Raw genomic sequence first — 24,980 nt, forward strand, 5'->3', positions numbered from 1 at the left:
GTTTGTTTTTTAAATTTATATAAATTGAATTTTAAAAAGGTATCACATTTTTTTAAATGGCTTTTGTTTTTGAAAAATTAAATGGATTTAATTGCTATAGGTCTAGTTCTTGTTTTTTAGAATTTTCCTTGTTTTCCATTATAGCCTACTGTTAATCAACCTAGAAAAACTTTAGAAACTCCTCACCATCTTAGGAAGTCCATTAAGGTTTCTATCAGAATTGGAATGAACCTGTATATTAAGTTGAGCAAGAATTGACAGGTTTATATGCTTAGTTGAGGCATTCTAAGAACATATGTCTTTATAATCCATTTTTAGACATGTTTTCCTAATGAGGTTACATACTTTCTTTTATGGTTATTCTTAGGTATTTTAATTGTATATGTAAGATCTCCTTTGAAAATGTTATTTAATAAGAAGTTATTGTTGGTATGTAAGGATGCTGTTATTTTTTACTTTTTGCTCACGTTACATCTTGCTAATTCATTATATTCTATCATTTGGTATTTTAATTTGCTTCTTTATTGCAGCTATAATTCTTAACATGTTCTATTGTTGTATTACTTACCCATATGACACTATGGCATACTTTGAAAATAAGTATTTTTCTGTAGCTTTGTTATTTGTAACAACCTGAATAGGTGCATTAAACATTCTTTTTGATTCACATGTAAAATTCCAAAGCTCAGTTTTAAAGAGTTGGTATCTTTGAGCCCAGATCGGAAGGAAAAATGAGCAAAATGTATTTTGATTTACTGTTTTGTAGGATAAGACTTATCTGTAATAATTTCTTTTTTTTTTTTTTGGTAGTTCAAAGGATTTGATCCAAATCAGCTAACTGTCGCTACATTACTATTTGAGGGCGACCGTGAGAAGGTTCTTCAACATGAAAAGCAAGTGTATGACATCGCTGCAAAATTTGGGTATGGCTTTTAGTTCATAATGGCAAGAGAATGTTAATCTAAAATTCTGGTATCTGGGGGCACCTGGCTCACTGGGTTAAGCCACTGCCTTTGGCTCAGGTCATGATCTCAGGGTTCTGGGATTGAGCCACACATGAGGCTCTCTGCTCAGCACGGAGCCTGCTTCCCCTTCTCTCTCTCTCAGCTCTCTCTGGCTTCTGAGGGGCACCTGGGTGGCTCAGTGGGTTAAGACTCTGCCTTCGGCTTAGGTCATGAGTCCCACATTGGACTCTCTGCTCAGCGGTGAGCCTGCTTCCTGTTCTCTCTCTGCCTGCCTCTCTTGTGATCTCTCTCTCTGTCAAATAAATAAATAAAATCTTTTTAAAAAATAAATAATTAAATTCTGGTATCTATAAACAGTTGTTAATGTATCCTTTAAAGTATTAAATTTGGGTAATATATGATAGTCAACTTAAAATGTGTTGGTTTACTTCTAAAATCTTCTGTATTAACAATTCAGGCTGTCATTAGGCAGATGACTTAGGGCTATTTTGGTTTTGATTTGATTTGATACTTGGAGATATATTAAATATACTTGAGATATATTAAATATTTTATTATATTTTTCCATTAATGCTGATTTTATAATATTTGCTTTCATTGTACTAGAGTAAAATATGAAAAATACATAATCCTCTTACTATTTAGTGTTAATTGTATATGTATAAAACATGTTATTAGTATGTTTTTAAAAGGTAATTTTTTAAACAAAAGAATTTGATAAATTTTCTATACTCCACCCCTTGTCACTTACTGTTTTGTGCTGGTATAAAGAAACAGAAAACATTTCCCATCTATAACCAACTGAATAATGATTGGGTGGTTTCTTTCTGTCTGCTTGATGGATTATGAGATTGATTGATGAGAACTATAGTGAAAATGCCATTTATCAGGACTACATTTTTTTCCTTTCCTTTCTAAGTACATAAACTAAGTTTCCTGGATAACATTTTCCTTTTTTTATTTCAGAGCTTAAAATATACATTATGTTTAATCTGAGTTCTTTGTAAATATTTACTTTAGTTTCCCTTTTTTGCTATTATGAAAATAAATGGGCACTTAATTTGTAGCCTTGTCTTTTAGAATGCCTCACTTTTATGTATTTTTCTCACATATAATATTTAGCCCTTCATTTTTAGGATGTTCTGAACTTAGTGTTTAAATGCAGAATTCTTAGAAAAAGATCTAATCTTGGGCTTAATTTTTAGTTTACTTTTGTACTGTTTTTGAGTATTGCAAATTAGTTTCTTGGTTTTATTTTTACCTTATTCTGAAATTGGCAAGTAGAATTTCTTTAGTAAAAGATGAAATTAATTAATCTTTCACTTTTCCTCTTTCACAGTACCTTTTCTGGGAATTACTGATTTTTTAACTAAATTAATTAAGAGTAATTGTGCTATAAAAGTTCAGTTAGTAACTGAAAGGCTTAGATTACAGGCTCATCTCTGAATTTATTTTTGAAATGTACGTGTACCTACTTTTTGGTTTCTAAGTTTTGGGAGTTTATACATAATTTGATTTTTAGCTTTTATTTCCTAAAATCCATGGTGTTAGAAAAAATTAAGGTGGTTTAGATGAAAACCTTTTATATCTCAAGTAAATCTTTTATTTCTGTTCTTAAATATTAGAAGTTAAAACTTAAAAAAATTTTTTTATATGTTAAAAAAATTTTTTTAAAAGATGTTGTTTATTTATTTGACGGAGAGAGAGTTCACAAGTAGGCAGAGAGAGAGAGAGAGGAGGAAACAGGCTCCACTCTGAGCAGAGAGCTCAATGCAGGACTTGATCCCAGGACGCTGAGATCATGACCTGAGCCTAAGACAGAGGCTTAACCCACTGAGCACCCAGGTGCTCTATATATTTAAATATTTAATTGGGATTTCAAAATTGTTCAGGAGCACTTGTAGGGAAATGTACACTATAATATTCGAATCATGTTATATAAATAAGGTAAATTTGCTTAGTTTCACCTTAATCCCTTGGTCCTCAACCTACTTCCCACACACACCCTCACACATGGATACACATGTATAGAAATTTTACTTTATGGTATCTTTAAGTTTAATTACAATTCAGAGTAGCCAGCAGAATCATTAGTAGTTAATAATGTGCTACATTTCCTATTGAACTGGGTGGGTAGCATGATGGCAAAATGCCTTTTCATGTGAGGTAAGACATAATTTTTTATAGGGCTTGTCCTGTCTTCTCTTGGATATCACTGCTGATGCCTAGTATATACTAGATGCTTGATTGAACATTTGTTGAAAGAATTAAGGAAACTGAATATTTTTCCCTAACAATTTTTATTCTGTTTCATATATTCCTAACTGCTATGCCCCTCTTTAAACAGTGTATTTTAATCTTTAGGTATTTATCAGAGCCATTTTGTCAGTTTTAATTTGAGCCGCCAACTGTCATGAATTCTGCTGTCATATAATTTGTCTTGTTTTTCCCATGTAATTCCGGTCATTTACAACTTAGAAGTTAAAAATGAACTTCCTTAGGATGAATCCAGGTCTTTTTAGATACTGATACTGAAGCCTCAGAACTATTGAGTTCATTCGAGTTATCTGTTTATATCAAACAAAACATATCAAAATCATCCATTAAAATAGGTTATAGTAAGTGAGATACCTATTTAAAGCAAGGGCAAAACATTAAACCTCAAACTCTGATTGGGGTCTCTTTTTTTGGCTATTATTATTTGGTACTTATTAGTTATGTTATAATTAATTTCTTAATGTGCTTTCATCCTGGTTTCCTTCATTTGGATGCAGGAATCTTCTTATTAACAATTCAGGCTGTCATTAGGCAGATGACTTAGGGCTATTTTGGTTTTGATTTGATTTGATACTTGGAAATATCTTCATATGGTTTTCTAGCAGAAGTCCTGGTTTTCTCTGTGTTTCTCCCTAGGCACTAGTTCTTCGTTGTAATCACTGAAAGATTCAGGGATATTTTTCTTACGTAAGATGCCACTTGTCCAGCCCTTGCTCCCCAATGAATGATTTCTTCTGCATAACTAAAAAGCAGCATAAATTTCTTTCTGCTAAAGTTTGATTAGTTAGTTTAGTTCATGTATTTTATTTTGAATTAGGACATTATTCATCTATCCTTTATTTTCTGTTCTTTTGTTTTATCTTCTGTTCCTACTACCTCATTAGCTTTGAATTGATTATTTTAAATAAAGTACTCCCAACAGTTTAGAACATTTTTAAGTGTTATCTTAGCCATTTTTCCTTTTTTCCTTATACCCCTACCCTAACACTGTTACATACCTTTGAACACGTATGCGCCAATGGAACATAATAGGCAAATGTTGAATAATCATACTTTGGTGGTTTATCTATGTTTGCTAGCAATATACTTTAACTTCTCTAAGGGTTAAACAGAATAAACATTCCCTGTCAGCAATCATGACAGATGTATTGACATTTATCATAGAACTTAAGGTAATGTGTTACTGTTATTTTTAAAGTGTGTGCTTAAGTTGTTTAATGTAATTCAACATGAGAGTGATTAGGTTCACCAGATGGCTCTTTTATATAAAAAGGTTGTCTCTCATTCCTCTTTCATTAGTCTTCCCAGCCCTTTCTCATGAAACAGGTTTAAATTTATTTAAGAACCTTGTTAATTGATGTTTGAGATTTGTGGAGAGGAGTAGGAAGTAAGAGATGGATATTGCTACTTTGCCATAAAGTGGTTTGAACCTTAGTATAATTTTAAAGTTTATCACAAATAGAAAATCTGGAATTAGAAAAATTTTAGACATATTTTATTTAGAATTAATTCTATATAGCTGTCCTCACCAGTGAACCAATTACTACTTGGACCCAAGTTAAATACCAAAATGGCTGCAAAAGGGCAAGTTAGAAGGATTTAATTTTTACACCCTACTCTTGTTTATATATTGTATTTTAAAGTAATCCTGTCTGGAAGATAGAGTTCCGAAAGTTACAAAAAGAGAGAGAAAGAGAGAGAGATCGAAGTTACAGAAAGCTAAATTTGCCAGAAAACCTGTGATTCCGAAAAGCAAGCCCAGAATGACTTTTCTTCTCCTTTGGGATTTATGAATAATTAGAATGACTTTGGTTTTTTCCTGTTTTGGATAAGAAAATGCATGTTTCTGTGTGGTTTGTCACACTGAATCCCAAAGTGAAGCAGATCTTCCCACCCCACCAGATGTTAGAACAGGATCTAAAGAAAAACGGCTCGACATGGGATTGCAAAGTAGGACTTTTTCTCATCCTGATTTAAGAGAGACAGGTCTACTAAATATCCCTACCTGTTACTTCCCACCAAATACATGCTTAGAGTGTGCCTTCTAAGGGATTTCCAGCGCAGGTCTCCTGCACCTTTGCTAGTCTTCACTGTCCTTTCTTTCTGCTGCTAGGCCCAAGATGAATTATTCCTGTTTCCTAGCTCAGTAGTGTTTTTTCTTTCTTGAACTCAGTGTCTGACTCTGCTTCTTATCTACCTGAGGTATAGACTCAGATATTTTCCTCCATGCACGCACTTTTTTTTTTTTTTAAAGATTTTATTTATTTATTTGACAGAGAGAAATCACAAGTAGATGGAGAGGCAGGCAGAGAGAGAGAAGGAAGCAGGCTCCCTGCTGAGCAGAGAGCCCGATGCGGGACTCGGTCCCAGGACCCTGAGATCATGACCTGAGCCGAAGGCAGCGGCTTAACCCACTGAGCCACCCAGGCGCCCTCCATGCACACACTTTACCACAGCAAACTTCTGACTTGTTTGCTTCTTGTTTTAGAGCTTTATTTGACCTCCTACCTTGACCTTAAATCCATATATATTCAATCCAGAATTATATTATTTCTTCTTACTTTTCACTTTCAACTGATTGACTTTAAGTTTTGTCTTCTTTGGTCATTAACATTTAGTAATACAAACAGGCCCCCCCACCCCGTTTCATTTCATTGTATTTCATTCCATTCCATTGTATTCCAAGACTAGAGCTGCTCCTGTCAAGTGTTTGTCAATTCCCTGAGTGATACTGATTTGTTTATAGGCAGCTGTATTCTAAGTCAGGAAATCTGATTTGGCCCTTACATCTGAGTTTAAAATTGCCTTACAGTATTTATATAGCATAAAGGTACATCTATGAAGTATTACTTACTTACTGCTAAATCCAAGCAAAACTTAGGGGGAAGCAAGAACTTAACTCTAAGGTGTTAATCGAAGCAATAAGAAAATTGATTCTTCCAGAGAAGGCTCAAATAACAGAGGTTCAAGACCTGAGTCTTAGGCAACACTGTGATTAAGGGCTCAGCATCCTGAGACCAAGGAGGTGTAATTATGGCATTCTACAGAGAGACAGAGAAGTTTATCACCCATTATGACCCAAGAAAGTCACATGAAAGTACACTTTTCTTTTTATCTGGTTTTATTGAGGGATTTTTTTCCCCATGGGCACTTTGGGAGTTTATGCTAAGTTTTCATCAGTTGACTAAGAATAGCTAAAATTTAATTTCTCTCTGATGATGGGAACAAGCAAAAGTGAAAGCTCTTTACTGAAGGTAGTAGAATAAGAATGACTTTTACAAAGCAGAGTACTTGGACTGAATTATATGTCATACGGGATTAGTTCTAACTAGATCACCAAATACAGTTCTGTGGATAAAACTACTTTCAAACTGAAATGAATAGTTCATAGTAATAAAACCTTACCTGTTTTCTTGTAATTGTATGTTGCTTCCTAAACTTTAATGTTTCTGTGTACATATATTTTGTCTCATTTAAGTTACAAATTTCATAAAATAAACACTGTGTCTGTTACTTCATATGCAATGTGCATGAGTATGCAAAAAACTTCTTGGCATTTGGAAGATGTAGTCCATCATTGTACATCTTTATATGTGAACAAGACTGTAATGACACATGAATATATGGATAAGAATATATGAATAAAATAAGAGTATTTTAGGTATCTTGTTTTGCTTGTGAAGTTTATTAAAGTTTTCTTAAATTTGTTTCTCCTGGCTAATTCTCTGTTGTCAGAATGGGTAGAAGTAGTTGAGTTCGTATGAGTCAGTTTTATTAGTTTGATAGATAAAAGTTTGAAATTAATGACCAAACTGAAATATTATGTGTTTTTAGCTTTTTGTTACCCAAGTTCATTCTTTTGACAGCTCTTTGATACATTTATGATAAATTAGATTAAAATAAAAATGAGATGCAATGTAATATTTGTTAATCTGGTAAGCAGTTATCTTCGGGTGTCATATTAGTTTGGTTAATTTTATATATTTTTAATAAATACATCTGATATATATTCACAGTTTGTTCTTTAATTACAGTGGATTGGCAGCTGGAGAAGATAATGGACAGAGAGGTTATTTGCTTACCTATGTCATCGCATACATTCGAGTAAGTTACCTCTTATTTCCCTTGTCAGTTTATGTTGCAGACCATACTTTTCCTTTCTTTGAATGAATAAAATTATTTTCTTAAATTTTAATCTAGTATGGTGTATCACATCATTTTACATGAATGGAGGACTAGCTTACAAGTGTTCAGAAGCCCAGTGAAATCTTCCTTATATGTTTTTGAGGAATTTAAAGATTATTTAGGTCATTCTACTCTGACTGGTTCATAATCTCTTCTAAAGATATATAATCTTTCTTTAACTCTTTAAAAATTGGTATTTAACTTGGTTCCAAGTAATTATTGGTTCACTGGTGATGATTTCTATATAAAATTAATTCTAAATAAAATAATTTGTCTAAAATTTTTCTAATTCCTGATTTTCTATTTTTGAGAAACTTTATTAGTCATGTTGACCAAGAGTCTACTATACTATCCGATAGGAAAGCATTATTTCAGAAGTTTATTCATTTATTTCGTTTTGTTTTTCTACTTTGGCTGTAATAAACTCAAGTTTTGTAGTTGTTTTTGCTCTTACTAGGGTTACATTTTGAAAATATTGCTTTTTTTATGTAATTTGAAGGGTCTTATTTTAAAAAGTCATTTCTCAAATGTCCTACTGAGAATTTAACTTTCCCAAGTGCTGAATTTTCTAAATATTCACTTGGAAATTGTTCTGAAGGGAATACATAAACTTATATAAAATTTGTTTTTACTTCTCTAAGAAAGCTTGGATTGTATTCTCATTTTAAAAATAACTTAATCCTTTGGGCACCTGGGTGGCCTAGTCAGTTAAGCAACTATCTGCCTTCAGCTCAGGTCATGATCCCAGGGTCCTGGGACTGGCCCCATATTGGGCTCCCTGCTCTGCAGGGAGCCTGCCTCCCCTCTGCCTCTACCTGTCACTCTGCCTACTTGTGCTCTCTCTCTCTCTGTCAAGTTAATTTTTTTTAAAAAGTCTTAAAAAAAAAATTTAATCCTTGGTAAGATCTAAATTTTAGGTTGCAGTGAAGTTGAAGCATATACGTTTTCCTGGGCATGTACACAGACAGTTCTTAGAGACTCCATTCCTTGGAGAAATATTTAAATTCCTGCCATGTGTCAAGCACATTGCCTGGTACAAGGGTACAGAAGACAGCAAGACAGACAAAGTTCCTGTCCTCCTAGAGGTTATAGCTCACTCTCAGGGCCACTTTCTAGTGCTTTTATGGAGTGGAGAGTAAAGAGCAGTGGAGGTTACATTAGAAACAGGTAATATTAAAAATTATGTGACATACTAGCAATATGACAATAGTATTCATTCTTCTGTGCCTGTTGTAATATCTTGATTTTTGTATATATGTTTTGACAGGACTTGGGCTTGGAATACTATGTATTAGGAGAGTCTTTCGAGACTTCTGCTCCTTGGGACAGGTAAAATATAATAAAATGTCTAATATTATTCAAATATGCTATAGGAGTTGCTGAAATAATATATCTTTGTATATGAATATATGAATTTTTAAATTTTTGTAAAGGAACTCTTTTATTTAAATTAATATCTTTGGGGGGCGCCTGGGTGGCTCAGTGGGTTAAAGCCTCTGCTTTCGGCTCAGGTCATGATCCCAGGGTCCTGGGATCGAGCCCCACATTGGGCTCTCTGCTCAGCAGGGAGCCTGCTTCCCCCTCTCTCTCTGCCTGCCTCTCTGCCTACTTGTGATCTCTCTCTATCAAAAAAATAAATAAGATCTTTAAAAATTAATTAATTAATTAATTAATTAATTAATATATTTGGGATGCCTGGGTGGTTCCAGCCAGTTGAGTATCTGACTCTCTCTTTCAGTTCAGGTCATGAGATTGAGCCCCAGCATTGGGCTCTTGACTCAGCAGAGGGTCTACTTTAAATTCTCTCTCTCCCTCTCTCTCTCCCCTCCCCTCCACTCGTGTTCTCTCTCTAAAATAAATAAATATTTTAAAAAATCAGTATCTTCTTCAGAATGTCAGATTTGTGAGCCTTTTTGTTTGTTTGAGGCAGATTTGTCCATGTCCCATAGAAGAAGAAAATATTATTGGAGTCTATGTTTTAAAGAATCTTATTGAGCACTTAAGTGTCAATGTATAGTTTCACTAGCTTTGGTGTAAAATTTTAAGGGCTTAATAGCTTAAACATCCTCTGAAAAGTCCCCCCAAATTTTAAAACCACTTCTCTTGTAATAAATGATTTAGCTTTTGATATTTGTAGGGGTATTATTAAGTAAGATTTTAACTTGTATTTCAGTGATTTCTAAAAGAAATCCAGCTTAAGATATTATGTACAATTTCTGTTTTTTGCATTATACACATGTACATACAGATACTGGTTAGGGAATTGATAATAAAAACTGATGAACAAATGTGAGATATTAAAAATGAACTTTTGAGTTAACTCATTCAGTAATAAAAATTCTTAAGACTGTTAGTACATTTTTGTCTGAGTATGCCTTACATTTTACTTCTTCTTTATAAAATATACAAATTATTTTAAAGCTATTATAAAGTAAATTAGATATAACAGATCCATCCCCATGAATCCACCTGTAGATATTACATATCTTAACATTTTTTTTCTACTCTAACCTCTTTACTCCCCTCCCCCAGAAAACTTTTTACTTTTCTGCATTCATTTTTTATCTACTCTGGGTTCTAACTTTTGGTGCATGGATGTTCATAGTCCATGCATTATAAAACAGTGATCAAGTGTATAGTACCAATCTGTTACTTAGTTTTTGATGTGATATTTTAACAAGGGGATAAATCTTATAAATAAAAAAAAATCAACTTTCTGACATCTGAACTTTTGAACAGCAAATATCATTTGGCAGCTATTCATAGTTGTCTCAAAGACCATTTTAGTCTTTTATATATTTACTTGCTGGGAACGGTAGGTTAGTGTAGTGTTAACTTCTTCAGCATTATCAATTTCCTCATCCGTTACTATTAGTTGATGATTGCCATTTGTCTTTCTATTCTTGGAACTATGGAAGCTAATCACTTCTATCTTTTCACTATTTAAATCCTTTTCTTGTGTATTTTTTATATATTTATTTTACTCACTGACAGTATTTTTTATACAGGGTTATATATTTGTTTTGTTTTCATTTAAAACAATATCATCAGCTGAAGTTTTCTTAAATAAAATTAATGGAAAGCAGCTACATTCCTGACATAAAATTTACTTGTTACCCATTCAGCAACTTGCTTTTTCTTTCAAACATTTAGCTAGGTAGAGACCATGTTTAGCAGAAACCCATGGGATCAGTCTTCAACTTTCACACATTAGTAGATTGCTAGGCCTTTTCATGCATAAGTCTCTCACAGGATTATTGGTATTTCTCTGTAGCCTTGGCTATACCTGTTAAGTGCTCAATGAATATTCTGCTGAGTCCTATGAGTGAACTCTGGAATGGTGTAAGAATACAGCCTAGGGGCGCCTGGGTGGCTCAATGGGTTAAAGCCTCTGCCTTCAGCTCAGGGTCCTGGGATCGAGCCCCATGTCGGGCTCTCTGCTCAGTGGGGAGCCTGCTTCCTCCTCTCTCTCTCTGCCTGCCTCTCTGCCTACTTCTAATCTCTGCCTGTCAAATAAATAAATAAAATCTTTAAAAAAAAAAAGAATACAGCCTATAAAAATAGCTGTCTAAAAGGTCTGAATTGGAGATTTAAAGATTTTGGAGACTCACTGGCATGAAATTTGGGATTAAAACCAAGAGAGTAAATACAAACCCTTATAGGTAGTATAGGTGAATCGAAAAAAAAGAGGGCCTGAGAATGAATTCCAGGGAATCCCAGCATTTAAGGGATGAGCATACAAACAAGAGCTAGCAAAAGAAAATAATATCTAGAGGATTTGGAGGAAAACCAGTGATGTGAGAGAAGCCCAAGGAAATTTTTTTTTTTCAAATAGGAAGTAATCAACAGGGTTAAATTTGCTAATAGGTCAGGTAAGAATTTAAAAGTATACACAGTTATTTTCTTTCCCATAGGATGATCAGTCCAAATGGACTGAACTTTGTACAAGTTCTATGAGAGAATGCTTTCGGAACCCCCTCTGTATAAATCATTTCTAGAAAGTATCCCATTAAGGATTTTAACCATTTAGTCAAGTTCTTGGTTCCATCTACTCTTATTACTACTGTAGGTTATTATTATTATTGTTATGTAACAAATTAATGTTATGTAAAAAATTCTGTCTTCTAGAGTCATGATAAAGAACTTGTTTATAAATTTATAATCTTTATTAACCCCTGTAGCTCTTAAAGTTTAGTAGCTTTAATTTATATTTCAGGTATTTGTTTTATAAGTTGGAATTTCAAAATAATGACACAATAAATTCCAATAATCCAAATACTTTTACAAGAAGTATTTAAAAGCATACATCCTATCATTCCATAATTGAGGCATAAACTTAATAAATCATGTTTGCCTGGAACTCTCATAAAATCAATCAGAATTTATAAAGCTTGCAGATACCATATTAAAAAAAATTTGACATGCTATTGCAGTAGCTAATAAAATACTAAAATCCCATATTTATATTTTAATGTATATTCTTTGTTCTAATTGGAAGTATAAGTAACTTTAATGTGTTTAAGAAAGCATAGTCCATGTAAATATTAGTTTTTTAAATCAGATTGGTTCTCACACAGTCAAATCAGTCTTTAGACTAGAGATGGCCCAGCCTTTTGAGTTTCTTTGTTATCTTTTCTGTTCTCCTGATTCTAAAAAGACCAAGATTTAAAATACAGTCAGTGTCAGTGTGTAGCCAGAGTGTTTATTGGAGAATAAGGTGGCTTATATGTCCCTTAGGAGCTTTATTTTCCAAAACAAATGGAATATGTAGTAATAACAAAATGTTATAGCTCATATTAAAAAAAATAGATTAATCTTTTATCTGTCAAATCTTTTGTCTCTGGATCTCCACCCTGGAAGCTCTGATTGACATCCATTTTCTATTTCAGAACTTTTTCCTGAGCTTGTTCCCCAAATATGGATACGTCACCATTATATCTCCTCCACTCCCAAATAGGACCTTAAAAATTATATCAAAAACTAAACAACAAGGGGCGCCTGGGTGACTCAGTTGTTAAGCTTCTGGCTTTGGCTTAGGTCATGATCCTTGCCAGGGTCCTGGGATCCAGCCCAGTTCCCCCCTCTGTGGGAAGCTGCCTTCTCCCTCTCTCACTCCCTCTGCTTGTATTCCCTCTCTCGCTATCTCTCTCTATCAAATAATAACTAAAATCTTTAAAAATAAATAAATAAATAAATCAAGCCTAAGCTTCTCTTTATTAAAAAAAAAAACACTAAATAACAAAAGAAATCGAATACCTTCATATTTTAAAACAAGTGTGTATTTTAGTTAATAGTGATGTCCTTTGGTCAGTTTCTTAGTTTTGACAAATCTGTCATGGTTAATATAATATGTTAATGTTAGAGGATACTCGGAAAAGAGGAACTCTTTGTACTGTTTTTGTGATTTTTCTGTATCTAAAACTATTTCAAATTAAAAGTTTATTTTAATAAAAAGTTTATTTAAAATTTAGAAAAAAGGATTGACATTTTGAATATTATCAATCCCCTCTTCCCTTTAAGAACTATTTCTTGGGGCGCCTGGGTGGCTCAGTGGGTTAAAGCCTCTGCCTTCGGCTCAGGTCATGATCTCAGGGTCCTGGGATCGAGCCCCACATCGGGCTCTCTGCTCTGCGGGGAGCTTGCTTCCTCCTCTCTCTCTGCCTGCCTCTCTGCCTACTTGCGGTCTCTCTCTGTCAAATAAATAAATAAAATCTTTTATTAAAAAAAAAAAAGAACTATTTCTTACCTGTCTGTTTTCATTGACTTTTAATATCAGTCTAGCATAGCTTTACACATAGTTCATGTCCAGTAAGTCTTTGTTTAGCTGTATTTTAGCTCGGTGATTAACAGTAGGCTATTGGACATTTGGTATAACATCAATGACTACTATTTTTATATTAAGGGAAATGTTTTAGACATGGACACAGGTTGGTATTCCTATAAACCCAGAATTGAGTTTTCATTAACGTGTTCATTATGGCTTTTTTAAAGCTTTTCAAATCTTGTAATTAAATTTTTTTTGAAATTGGGCTTGCCTAAATATAAGAAACCGCCTTCAGGAGGCTTGAGTATGCTTTTCTGACTTCTGTCTTTCTTATGGCAAAAAAAGAAAGAACTTTGCTCCTTTGAAGTTATAAGTTGAAGGATGCCAGGTAAACTAACATCTATTCACATTTTTGAAAATTTTTTGAAAATTTCATATTGTGTTCAATGATGTTTTCTAGGGTTGTGGATCTCTGCAGAAATGTAAAAGAGCGAATAACAAGGGAATGCAAAGAGAAGGGTGTTCAGTTTGCTCCTCTTTCTACCTGCAGGTGAGTTGTTGTTGTTGTTGTTATACTACTTACCCTGAAAAGAAAAACAAACCACATTTTCTAATTGGTGGAGAAATGTAATTTGCCAACTGAGGAATATCTTCAGTCTATTCCATTTAGCAAGTTTTCCTAAACTTCCCTTTTGCCACCTTCTTAGGACTGGGCCACTAGGATTTTAATGCAGTCCTTAGGGCTTTAGGAGTAGGATACCTTTCCATAAGTGAGCCTTCTACCCTACTGGAACAGCATGCTAGTGCAGAGCCAAACCTTGGAGCTCTTGGAATAAGTAAAGGACTCCCGCTTCGTTCACTGAAGCTGTAAATCACACATCTATTCAAGAAAGTATAATTTAATACACACTCAACATAACTTTTTCTTCAATAGACAAAAGTTAAAAGCACCACTTTGTTATTGATTAAATGAATGGGCATAGAATAAAGGAATGAGTGGAACAAAATATCCAAATAAAGATTAAGTCGTTGTTTTCGACGGCAATGGAAATGTTCTTTGTCTCCCCTGTCTATTTCGGTAGCCACAAGCCACATGTGGCTGTGGAGCTGTTGACATGTGACTGTGGAACTGAATTTTAAGTTTTATTTAATTTCAAATAATTTAAATTTAAAACACTCCATGTGGCTGATATCTTCCACAGTGGGCAGTTAACTGAAAGTCTTGACCTCTTTGTTAGATAGCAGCAGTCCAAAAGGAGGTTTTTCTTGAGATGGGGCACTTTGTAGTCAATCTTTTCTTATTAAAAGACCTGTGTAAAACACCAGAAGATTAAATGTATGAAGACTGAATCAAGCTTGACTTATCTATAAAGTTATAGAATTAATTGGAATGGAGAATAAAGGGAAATTAGGGGAGATTATGTGAAGGGGATCCTTGAAGTAAATGATACAGTAGTTATCTAGCACTTTAAAATTTTTTAAACATTCTATGTTACATAACTTCCTCTCCTGTGTGTGTGTGTGTGTGTGTGTGTGTGTGTATGTGGTTTTCAGGAATGTAACTCAATATTTATTATTGAAATAAACCCAAAAATTACAATAGAAGCAAAATTAGAAGTTAAGGTAATTTGGGAAATAATGTAATATCCTTATTGTTAAGTGTACCTGATGCGGGACTCTAAACAACAAATATGCTTGACCAAAATACCATTTCCGTATATTTTATTTGTGATGCTTGTTCTGATTTGCTCAGAATCACTTAATCTTAGCCTGGGAAGGCAGATCTGGGCCTAATCCAGATCGAGAACCAGACCCTGCTGGCCAGCTGTGTGGCCATGGCAACTTCCTGTTTACTTTTAAATTTCTTTGTTTTGTAACACTACATGTATATGACAGGTGAAGGCGCTGTTTTGCTGTGTATTAGTAATTTAATCTCTGAGCTCAGAGTTTATCATTAGTAAGGCAGTGTAATACCATCTACTTGATGAGTTTGTGAGTCTGAAATGTGAGAGAGGGCATGTGAAGGGCTTTATGAATACCATTGAATTGTTGTGAGGTCATTACATGAAACTTGAGGTAGACAACCTATACTAGTGCTAGTGAGGAAAATTTAGGTACTGTTTTTCTTCGCCAATGACAAATCCTCATGAAGGCATCCAGTTGTTAAGTCCTCTTTAATATTTTAATGTAGCATGATAATTTGCATATATTTCATTTGTAAGACTACAAATATTTCTATGCTTTTCAGACTGCTATTTCTTTTGATTTTTTTTTTCTGTCTTTTATATCCTCATCTCATACTTCCCTACTACCAGATTATATTTCTTAGTTCTACTTATTGCCCCCTTTGGGACACATATCTTTCAGAATTTACTAAATTTTTATGCTTTTGCTGGGATAAGAAAGCAAAATTCTAACATGAGATCTGAGGAAAGCCTCTTTCTTAGACATTAAATGTTCATGTCAGCTTGAAAGATCTACTTGAAAATGTGTTTTTGGCTTCTGTGTGGGAGGGAGAATATCAGGGTTTGATGACATTTCAGGAAGTACTGAACCTATGTATTAATTTACGTATTAACATGTTTTAGAACAAGTGTATTTGGGGATGAATCTAAAAACACAAAAGCTCAAAATGTGGATTAGTGACTGGTCATTTGATATCTAAAGGAAGGGAAAATCGGGGCCTTGCTTTGTACAATAAAGAACTTATAACTTGATAAACCTGCTGGTGGCCTAGTGACTGATCTTGGAGAGAACTTCTCCAAATAAAGGTGTAACGATATACACCTTTCTTTCTCCTTCTCTATCTCTCTCTTTCTTCCTCTCTCTCTCTCTCTTTCTTTCTTTCTCTTTTTTTTAATTTGGAGATGTCCTTTAAAGTAAGTTTTTTATCTTAAAGTCTAAGAAAAAATTTTCTGTTCGTTTATATTATAAACCCAAATTGATGCTTAATTCTTTTGGTGGCCTGGTCTGTCATGCCTCCTATTGTAATACTGAAAGCAAATCAGGCCTAATAATCCAAAAGTCATTTGTTACCCGTAAAATTTGAAATACTTTAAATAATGGAATCTATATTTTTGTAGTTGAGAATTTTTTTATTCCTTTGTTTTACCAAGTAGCGACTTAATAGATTTTGTCCCCTCTTTCTTCTTCTGCCCCACCTTTCTATTTCTCTGTCCAGGCTTCTCCCCTTCCATTATGAGAATATCACTGTGACAAACCACTTACTGAAAGTTATTGGGAAGTAAAATATTCTGCCCTCAGGATAGCACAAGTCTTGGATCTTCAAAAGGAACTCATAAGGGCTTTAACTAAGGCTCTTTATTATGTATTGTAGGTAGATAGACTAAATTTGACATATGTCATTTATTAAGCAGCTGTTTTTTTAAGAATGATTTTCTGATAAAAGCTTAAATGCTCAGCTTCTGTGATCATTTTATAAAACCAAAATTTAGAATGTACAGTCTAATTATTTGAATAGTTTTGGTAAGGAATTTTAAATATAGTTCTTGTATCTCATACTTGATAAAATTAATGTTTAACCAGAGTTTGATTTTAGTTTAGTTTGATTTGAGCTGCTTAATAGTGTGGGCCAAGGAGGTTATTGTGGTGTTGAATGTAAATGTTGAATGTGTGAGATACATTTTTTAAACTATTTTAAAAAATTTATTCTAAAATTAACTTGAAATAATTATAGCTCTCATTGAAATCAAAGGTCCCAAGGAAAATAATTAGCTGTAGGGTATATTTATTGGGCTCATTTATTTCATTTCTGTCTATTAAAATGTACTTTAGGGGTGCCTGGGTGGCTCAGTGGGTTAAAGCCGCTGCCTTAGGCTCAGGTCATGATCACAGGGTCCTGGGATCAAGCCCCACAATGGGCTCTCTGCTCAGCAGGGAACCTGCTTCCTCCTTCTCTCTCTCTGCCTGCCTCTCAGCTTACTTGTAATTTCTGCTTGTCAAATAAATAAATAAAATCTTTAAAAAAAAAATGTACTTTATACTGGAATAGAAATTCTAATCCTAAATTATGGGAAGGAATTCCTGGCCAGTGAGTCTAACATAAGGGAAGGAATTCCTGGCCAGTGAGTCTAACATAAGAACTCCAAAAATTTATTAGAAATTAAAGAATAATATAATGACCTTGGCAGGCATGCTATCACTTGTCCAGATAATTTTGGAAGCTCTTGGCATTTAAGTGTCTTAAATAATAGAATTGTTCTATTAAAAGGTATAGACCTACCTGAGTCAGTTTCTGAAGTAGATCCAAATTGAGGTTTTCAAAAAAATGTTTATTATTTTTACTTTGTCTTTGAGTTACTGATCAGTGAAACTTTGTTATATGACTTTTAGAAGCCTGTTTATCTATTGAAACTGAACTCTGTGGTATAGATCCTAGATTTGTTGGAAGGTAGCAATGCTCTGTTAGCATTTAGTTGTATTTTCTATTTATTGATATTGATTCAAATATGAGTGATACATATTTTATTAATTGCTATCAACTCATTTCATCCAGGTATCCTTTCAATGTATTTAAATTTGATTATTCCTAAATGATAGTGCCCTCATTGTTAAAACTGTTCTCCAGTTTTTCTTAAACTTTGCAAATCTGATACTTAAAATGTAAACATTCAAGGGATCTTTTTTATGAGTGTGAATTAACACTAGAAGAAACACACAGCTGGCAAATTGACAGTAGCATTGTTAAACAGTTCATTTCTTCTGTTCTGAGGCACCTAACATTTGGCCTAAAAGGCCATTAAAATTTTAGATTAGATTCTGTTTGTATTGTTGTAGTAAAAAGAGTATTTCCTCTGTATGCTCCTTCTGTTAAATTAAATTCTTTGTAGGAACCTCTGTAAATTGCACTCACAGATCTGACTATGATTATCTTAGCCCTCTTCTAAATGCTTCACCTAATTGCATTTTGAAAGCCCAGATATATGTCATATATATGATTTAATAATCTAATGTGCTTGGTATCATTTGTAAACACATATATAACATGCACACATATGGGGCCTAGAGTGTAAAACCTTCAGAGACAGTATTTTAAAGCCTTGTCACTGCATTTGATCTGATCATTCAATTTGTTTCCAAAGTTCTTAATAATTATTAATATGAAGTTAGTGAAGATGCTGTATTTTACCCAGCCTGATCATTTTTGGTATTTGAACATTTCTCTTATTTCCAAGGTTTATGTTCTCATGCCTATTTTGTTGACTTTGAGCAAGTTTAGAAGGCTTATGATGGATCACCAAGTCCCATCTAGTCTGTTTGGGGACTTCATTAACTTCCCTATACTTTGTAACAAAACCAAACCAAACCAGTCTCTTCTGAGGAGGTAGGGTTTTTGTTTATTTCAGATCAATTGGAGAAATGTACATTGTTTTTAATTTTTTAAATTCTTTGGGTAATAATCCAGATTTACTAAAAAAAAAGTTGTTAAAAATAGCACAGTTAGTTCCTGTGTTTCCTTCATCCACCCAATCTCCATTCCTTCCATGGAGTTAAGAGTCTGGGTAGAGAATGAGATTATGGCTTAAGCAGATTAAATGATTTTACCTTTACATTTCTAAATGTTAAATCTGATTTCACTTAACATCTTGTGGGAATTGTCTCTTTGTTTTTTAGGGTGACGCAGACTTACGATGCAGGTGCATGTATCTATTTCTACTTTGCCTTTAACTACAGGGGAATAAGTGACCCACTGACTGTGTTTGAACAAACAGAGGTAATTTTGCATACATGAGTATACTTTTATATTCTTTTATTAATTTAAATAAACTTTCCTATCAATTTGTGAATTTTAGTTTGACTCTCTTTAATCACTCAATGGCTTACCTGGTTGGTAGTTTATAGAAATGAGAAGCGTATTTGGTGTACTGAGTTGTATACTGAATTGTGAGTTTAAAAGTAATATTCTCTAGAGATGTTAGAATTAATATTCTGTAGCCTGTGATTCTTTGGTTGTTACTTACAGGATATGAAACCTGATTAACTTAACTAGGAATCCTTGATATCACTTTGGCAATTCATCCATTTGCTTATGGCGGCTGCACTTGAAGTCAGCAGCCCTGATCTTCTTGCTTTTTGTTGCTGTAATATCCTCATTCTAGTTTTAAAATTTTTGGTTTGTTATAGCTATACATAGGCCACTGAGGTTCATTTACTGCTAGTTTCTGTTAACATGCCTTCAGTGGCCTTAAGATTCCAATTGTCATTACAAGTATGCCTAGAGTTGAGACAGACTAGACTACGGAGGAACTGGGAAGAGATTGAGGTTTGTTAAAACCTTAGGTGTGCTCCCGTTTAAAGTAGTGTTTAAAACCTAGTGTCTTAGTGTTATTGCGTGCCTGCCAAAGGTAGCACCATGCAGTGATTTTCAGTGCCACACTTTTAGATTCAAACAGTAGCAGGGTTTGTTTGGCTGCCTCCTATGCCTTTTTTTTTTTTTTTTAAACAGCTTTTTTGAAGTATAATTGAAATACAGAAAACTGCATGTATTTGGAATGTACATTTTGATGAGCTTTGCATATGTTTACACCTGTGAAAATATCACGTCAATCAAAATAATGAACGTATTTATCACCCCCAAAAGTTCAAATACTTTTCCATCAGTTTAGCCTTTCAATGTTTTGGTTACCTTCTGACTACTCAAAGGCCCTGTCCCTGTAGTACTGTACTGCAAGAGTGAAATTATTCCTTTTTCCTGATCCAAACTGCAATTCTCTAAGCTCTACTAATTTCAAATAGTTATTGCCTTATTTAAAATTATTTGTTTAATTAATGTAATGATTTATTAAATTTAAAATAGTTATTTAAAATAATTTGTTAGAAGGTATAATGCTAGCATTTTTTTGGATTAATTTGAGAAACCCTAAATCCTCAGTGATGAGGGTTTATATAAGTTGCTTTGCAATGAGATATGGTCCATCTGTCCTGCCTGGGCCCTCTTCTACCCTGGCCTAATTCCTGATAGTTATACACACCTGAGTAATTCTGAGTTCTAGGCACTGTAGCTATTTCATCTCATGGCTGGTATATACTCATGAATTGAATGTAATTCTACTTCTGTTCCTTTTTTCCACTCTGCACTTCAGTCATTCTCTATTTTCCTTTAAGTGTTTATTTTTCTAACCTTAATGCTCTATAAGGAGATTAATCAGGGTCAAACATGTTAGGAGGAGAAAATAAGGGGGTTTTTTTGCACTTAAATAGGTCTGACCATAATTTGTCCCAGGAATTGACCTATGAAATGTTCTGGGTGTGATGCATAAACAATGAATCTTGGAACGCTGAAAAAATAAAATTAAAAAAAAAAAGTAATGTTCTTCATAAGGGCTTTTCTGGTTGATCTCTGGTAGCTTTGCAAGTGATTTTGAGTCTGATGCCCACCTTATGATATTTGGTGAGCAGTTTAACCATCTAAGCCTCATTTCCTTTGTCTGTGAAATATGGATAGTTGTAATTATCCCATAAGGCTGTAGTGGAAAATAAATGAGTTGCTGCAGGTAAATTGCTTACTTTTGTAGACATAAAATAAGCAGTTAAATGTTAAAATAAGCAGTTAAAATAAATGTGGGTTAGTAACATTTGTTGGTATAGTGAGATGTTTACTTCAGAGTAGGACTTGAATGTCTTCACAAAACTTTTTATTATTATTAACAATGAGGTGCTCCTGAATTGATCATTTTTCTTCTTCTTGTTTTCTAGAATCTTGAAGTGACTGTTGTAGACATTGTGACCATTCACTGGGAAAAAAAAAAAAAAAAACCAGGGGGGGGGGAAAGCTAGGCTGCATATTTTAATTGTTTCTATTTAATTGTTTAATATTTAATTGTTTAATTGGGTTAAATGTAGGTAACCCAAGAGAAAGAAAAATTAGGCTTCCAGTTTGTTATTTAACCCAGGAAGTATGTGCCTCCTTTGGGAGCTGGGTTTTACTCTTTCCCTGCAAAGTGAAACCTAAGTAGCAACTGTTTGTTGTGTTGTTTCCAAATACAGGCAGCTGCTAGAGAAGAAATCCTTGCTAATGGAGGGAGCCTGTCGCATCACCATGGAGGTAGAATTTCTAATATTCCTACTGTTAAAAATAATTGGTTTGATAAAGTGCTGGGGAGAGCCACAACAGTATGTAATTTGAGGGCACCTGATATTTCTTGAGAATTTGTATGTCTGTCATTGAGGTAGCCTAGAGTTGTGGTGGTAATCCAGAGACGAAATATTAAACATTACTGTTCTTCTTTTAAAGTATAAAATCCTTTTTCTCTAATTTAGACACAAATTAATTACTTGGCCATGCTTTAGATGTTAAAACGGAAATGAGTCAACATTTTAATTTCTGCATCATAGATATTTATTGTTTTCTGAGCTCTTACATGTAAATCAGTTTGACTTTCGGATTGTTTTTTTACTTCCTGACTAGGTTTTTAACATGTTGTCAGTATCAGGTAACAAAATAAATACTGGTCAGATCATGTTACAATAAAACTTCAGTAATTTATTTCCATTTTCAGGTTCTAGGCCCATAGGTCTTTATTTGTTAAAGATTCCCAAGTTTGATGAAATGATTTATTTTTAGAAATTATTGACTTGAACTTGAATGTAGCTAGGTTTGATTATGTATTTATTAAGATTCTGCCTCATTTAAATAGAAATCTTATTTTTATTGTATTTCTCATATTTTTGTTTTCTTTGTGCTCAAAAATTATAGCTGCATAGAAAAAACTCTAAACTAGCTGGTTTCCTCAAGTGCTTAGAAAAAGAAACTAGGTAAGCCTAAATACAAAGTATATTTCATATGTGCTGGTAAAATGAAGATGCTTTTCCTTTGCCAGCTTGCCCTCTTCTAAACTTTTAAATATTGGAGTGTCCTCCAGGACTCCTCACTGAGCCAGTTTGTTCTTCTCTGTTGACTTCGATGGTGATGACCTCAGTCCCAGGACTTAAAGATATGCTGATGATTCTCAGCTACCAGGAAGCATCACCACCAGGGCATTCTAGTTCAAATTACTTTCTTTCTGCAGAGACTTTTGCAGTAGCATGTTAGCTGGTCTGTCTACTGCCACTCTTGATCCCTTACTGTCATTTCTGTTGCTGCCAGAGTAATCTTTTCCCAAAATTCAGTGCTTTCTCCTCACACTAAAAATAAAATCCAAACTCCTTATCAGGACCTTCAAGGATATAAATGTTTCTGTCTCTACATCCACATCTCTTCCTACTTTTTTACTCTAGTAACATTGGCTTTTTTGCTATTCTTCAGACATACCAGCCCCCTTTCCCCTGCAAAGGGGAAATCCCCAGATTTCCTTAAATCTTAAAAGCCTGCAAGGCTTTTGCTGTTTCTTTTCTTTTTTTTTCTGATGTTCTTCCATTCTCTTGTTTTTCCCCCAGATGTTTTCATGGCTCACTTTCCCATCGTTTAGTTCTCTGATAAAAATGTCAGCTTCTTAAGGGTATCCTCCCTGTTCTTTTGTTTAGTTTCTGTGTTCCTCATTTGAATAAGTTCAGTGAGGTTACTGACTTTATCTTGTTCATCACTGTGTTTTCCAGTCCCTAAAACAGTGACTACTGGCTCTTCTGTATAGTAGATGCTCAATGAATATGTTAAGTGAGTGGCTAAGTGCCCAAGTGCTCACAGAATTTGGAGCAGTTTTGCAAATTCGCAGATAGCTCTGAGTCATTCATATTAAAATGGCTATAGTCTCATTGCTAATTTATCTTCAAATATTTAATGGTCAGGCCTTGTTTGAATATGGGGTCATGTTTAATGATGAAAAGACTCAGTTTATTCCATAATATTTCTTTTTTTTTTTTAAGATTTTATTTATTTATTTAACAGAGTGAGATCACAAGTAGGCAGAGAGGCAGGCAGAGGGAGAGGGGGAAGCAGGCTCCCCACTGAGCAGAGAGCCTGATGCGGGGGCTCCATCCGAGGACCCTGAGATCATGACCTGAGCCAAAGGCAGAGGCTTAACCCACTGAGCCACCCAGGCACCTCATTCCATAATATTTCTGAGAAAATATATTAGAGCCAGTTATTCAGTAGAAAAGTAGGGTAAAATAAGGTGCATTTCTCTACAACTGTATAACAGCAGCCATTTTAATATTCTTCCATAGATGCATTATGTACATAAGGTTCCGTTCAAACTTTGTCTTAAAGCAAATAAAAGGTTGGGAGGCTTATAAACAAGGCGAAAGAACATAGACATTGGTATCAAATCTGTATTTGACTCCTGGTTCTTGCACTTAACTAGCTGGTGACCTTAAGGAAATAACTTCTCTGAGCTGGTGTTCTCTTCTGAAATAGAATTAATAGTACCTACCTTGTATATTAATACATTTAAAATAATAACTTAAAATACAATTATTATAAGAGTTACATGTGATATGTAAAGCATCTAAGGTGCCGTGCATATAGTAGGCACTTAAAAAAAAAAAAAAACAAAAAAAACCCAGTGGCTTAAAAAAATAGCAATAGACAACTCCAAATGGAAACTCTGGTTTATATTCTTAACTGTTGAAGAAAGGATTACAGTTTATATGAAAGGGATACATTCATACATTTAAGGTATAGGATACAACAATTGTCCTAACATATTTTCAGTTGTAACCTGCAGTTGGTCTCATTCTATAGGAAATTCTCTTATAATCTGTATGAAAGAAATTTCCTTCACACTCTTGGCTACAAAATATGCTATACAAAAATGTCTACTCTCATAAATGCCTCCTGCTTAAAAGTTAATCATCTAATTTATAAATGTCAAATATCCTCTGTTGTTCAGTATAGTTTCATAAAACAGAAACCTTTCTAGATAAATTTGAAATTGAATAGGTTTAATTGTCCTGCTAAAACTTAACTAATGACAGAGCTTTTGAGAGATCACTTCTTTTTATGTGAAGAAAAGATTTTCCTTAATTTGCATCCTGAACTTAAAACTCAAGTTGACCTCATAGTGTCATCTTTATTTACTGACCTTCAGGCAGTGTCACGACATTCTCAGTACCATTTTTGAGTTCAAGAGTAGAAGGGCTGGCGGTTGGGAGAATATTGATGCAATTTCTCTTAGAGGGTTTGGCCTGTAATTGTGATTAATAACGGTTGCTTTCACTATCTGGAAACAGACAGGCTGATTTGTCTGCCTACAATCATGCTGTGATAAATGGAGCTATTTTAACTCTGGTTTTGTGTATCAAAGAAAACAGATGTAGTCTGGAATTGGGGGCTATAGGAAATATAAAGCCTGCTTAACTTAATCTTCATAGTGCTTGTTTTTATAACCGACGAGCTGGTCAGTTTAAAGAGTTTTTACCAGCCATGTCCTTAATTTCAATTTATGACTTAAGTTTTTACCTAATATTATACCTAAGTCCTTGTCAGGAAGTATAATTCTTTGATTAAATAAAACCAGTCTTAGTTTAAATATTGGTGTTTTTACCTAGCCAAAATTATTTCCTATTGTTCAGAGAATAACTGTGGGGCAGCTGCTCCAAGGTTTTGTTTGTTTGTTTGTGGTCTTAACAGAATCCAGTAGTATCAGAAACTTTAAAAAAGTAAAAAAGAGACGACTCAAAAGAATGAGCAAAAGATTGGCTTCAAAGCCCTTTGTTAAAACCGTAGTGTGAAATAAAAGACATACATATTGGAAAGGAAGAAATAAAATTCTTACTATTAATAGGTGCCATAATTGTCTATGTAGACAATCCCAAAGAATCTATAAAAACAAGATATGCAGAATTTAAGAGCATACATAAAAATAAATCACGTTTCTAATATTAAGAACAAA

The 24,980-nt window shown here is 33.9% G+C and overlaps 1 protein-coding gene across 1 annotated transcript in view; it reads left to right on the plus strand.

Annotated features, from left to right (window-relative positions):
* AGPS (alkylglycerone phosphate synthase) overlaps positions 1 to 24,980 on the plus strand; it is a 153,600-nt gene that overhangs the window by 102,292 nt on the left and 26,328 nt on the right. Inside the window, exons 14-19 of the mRNA XM_059394228.1 lie at positions 811 to 923; positions 7,277 to 7,346; positions 8,695 to 8,756; positions 13,652 to 13,741; positions 18,826 to 18,925; positions 21,199 to 21,256. Coding sequence (XP_059250211.1) covers positions 811 to 923; positions 7,277 to 7,346; positions 8,695 to 8,756; positions 13,652 to 13,741; positions 18,826 to 18,925; positions 21,199 to 21,256 — 493 coding nt within the window. The remainder of the gene's footprint in view (positions 1 to 810; positions 924 to 7,276; positions 7,347 to 8,694; positions 8,757 to 13,651; positions 13,742 to 18,825; positions 18,926 to 21,198; positions 21,257 to 24,980) is intronic.

This window comes from Mustela nigripes, chromosome 3, assembly GCF_022355385.1.
Source record: "Mustela nigripes isolate SB6536 chromosome 3, MUSNIG.SB6536, whole genome shotgun sequence".
NCBI lineage: Eukaryota > Metazoa > Chordata > Mammalia > Carnivora > Mustelidae > Mustela > Mustela nigripes.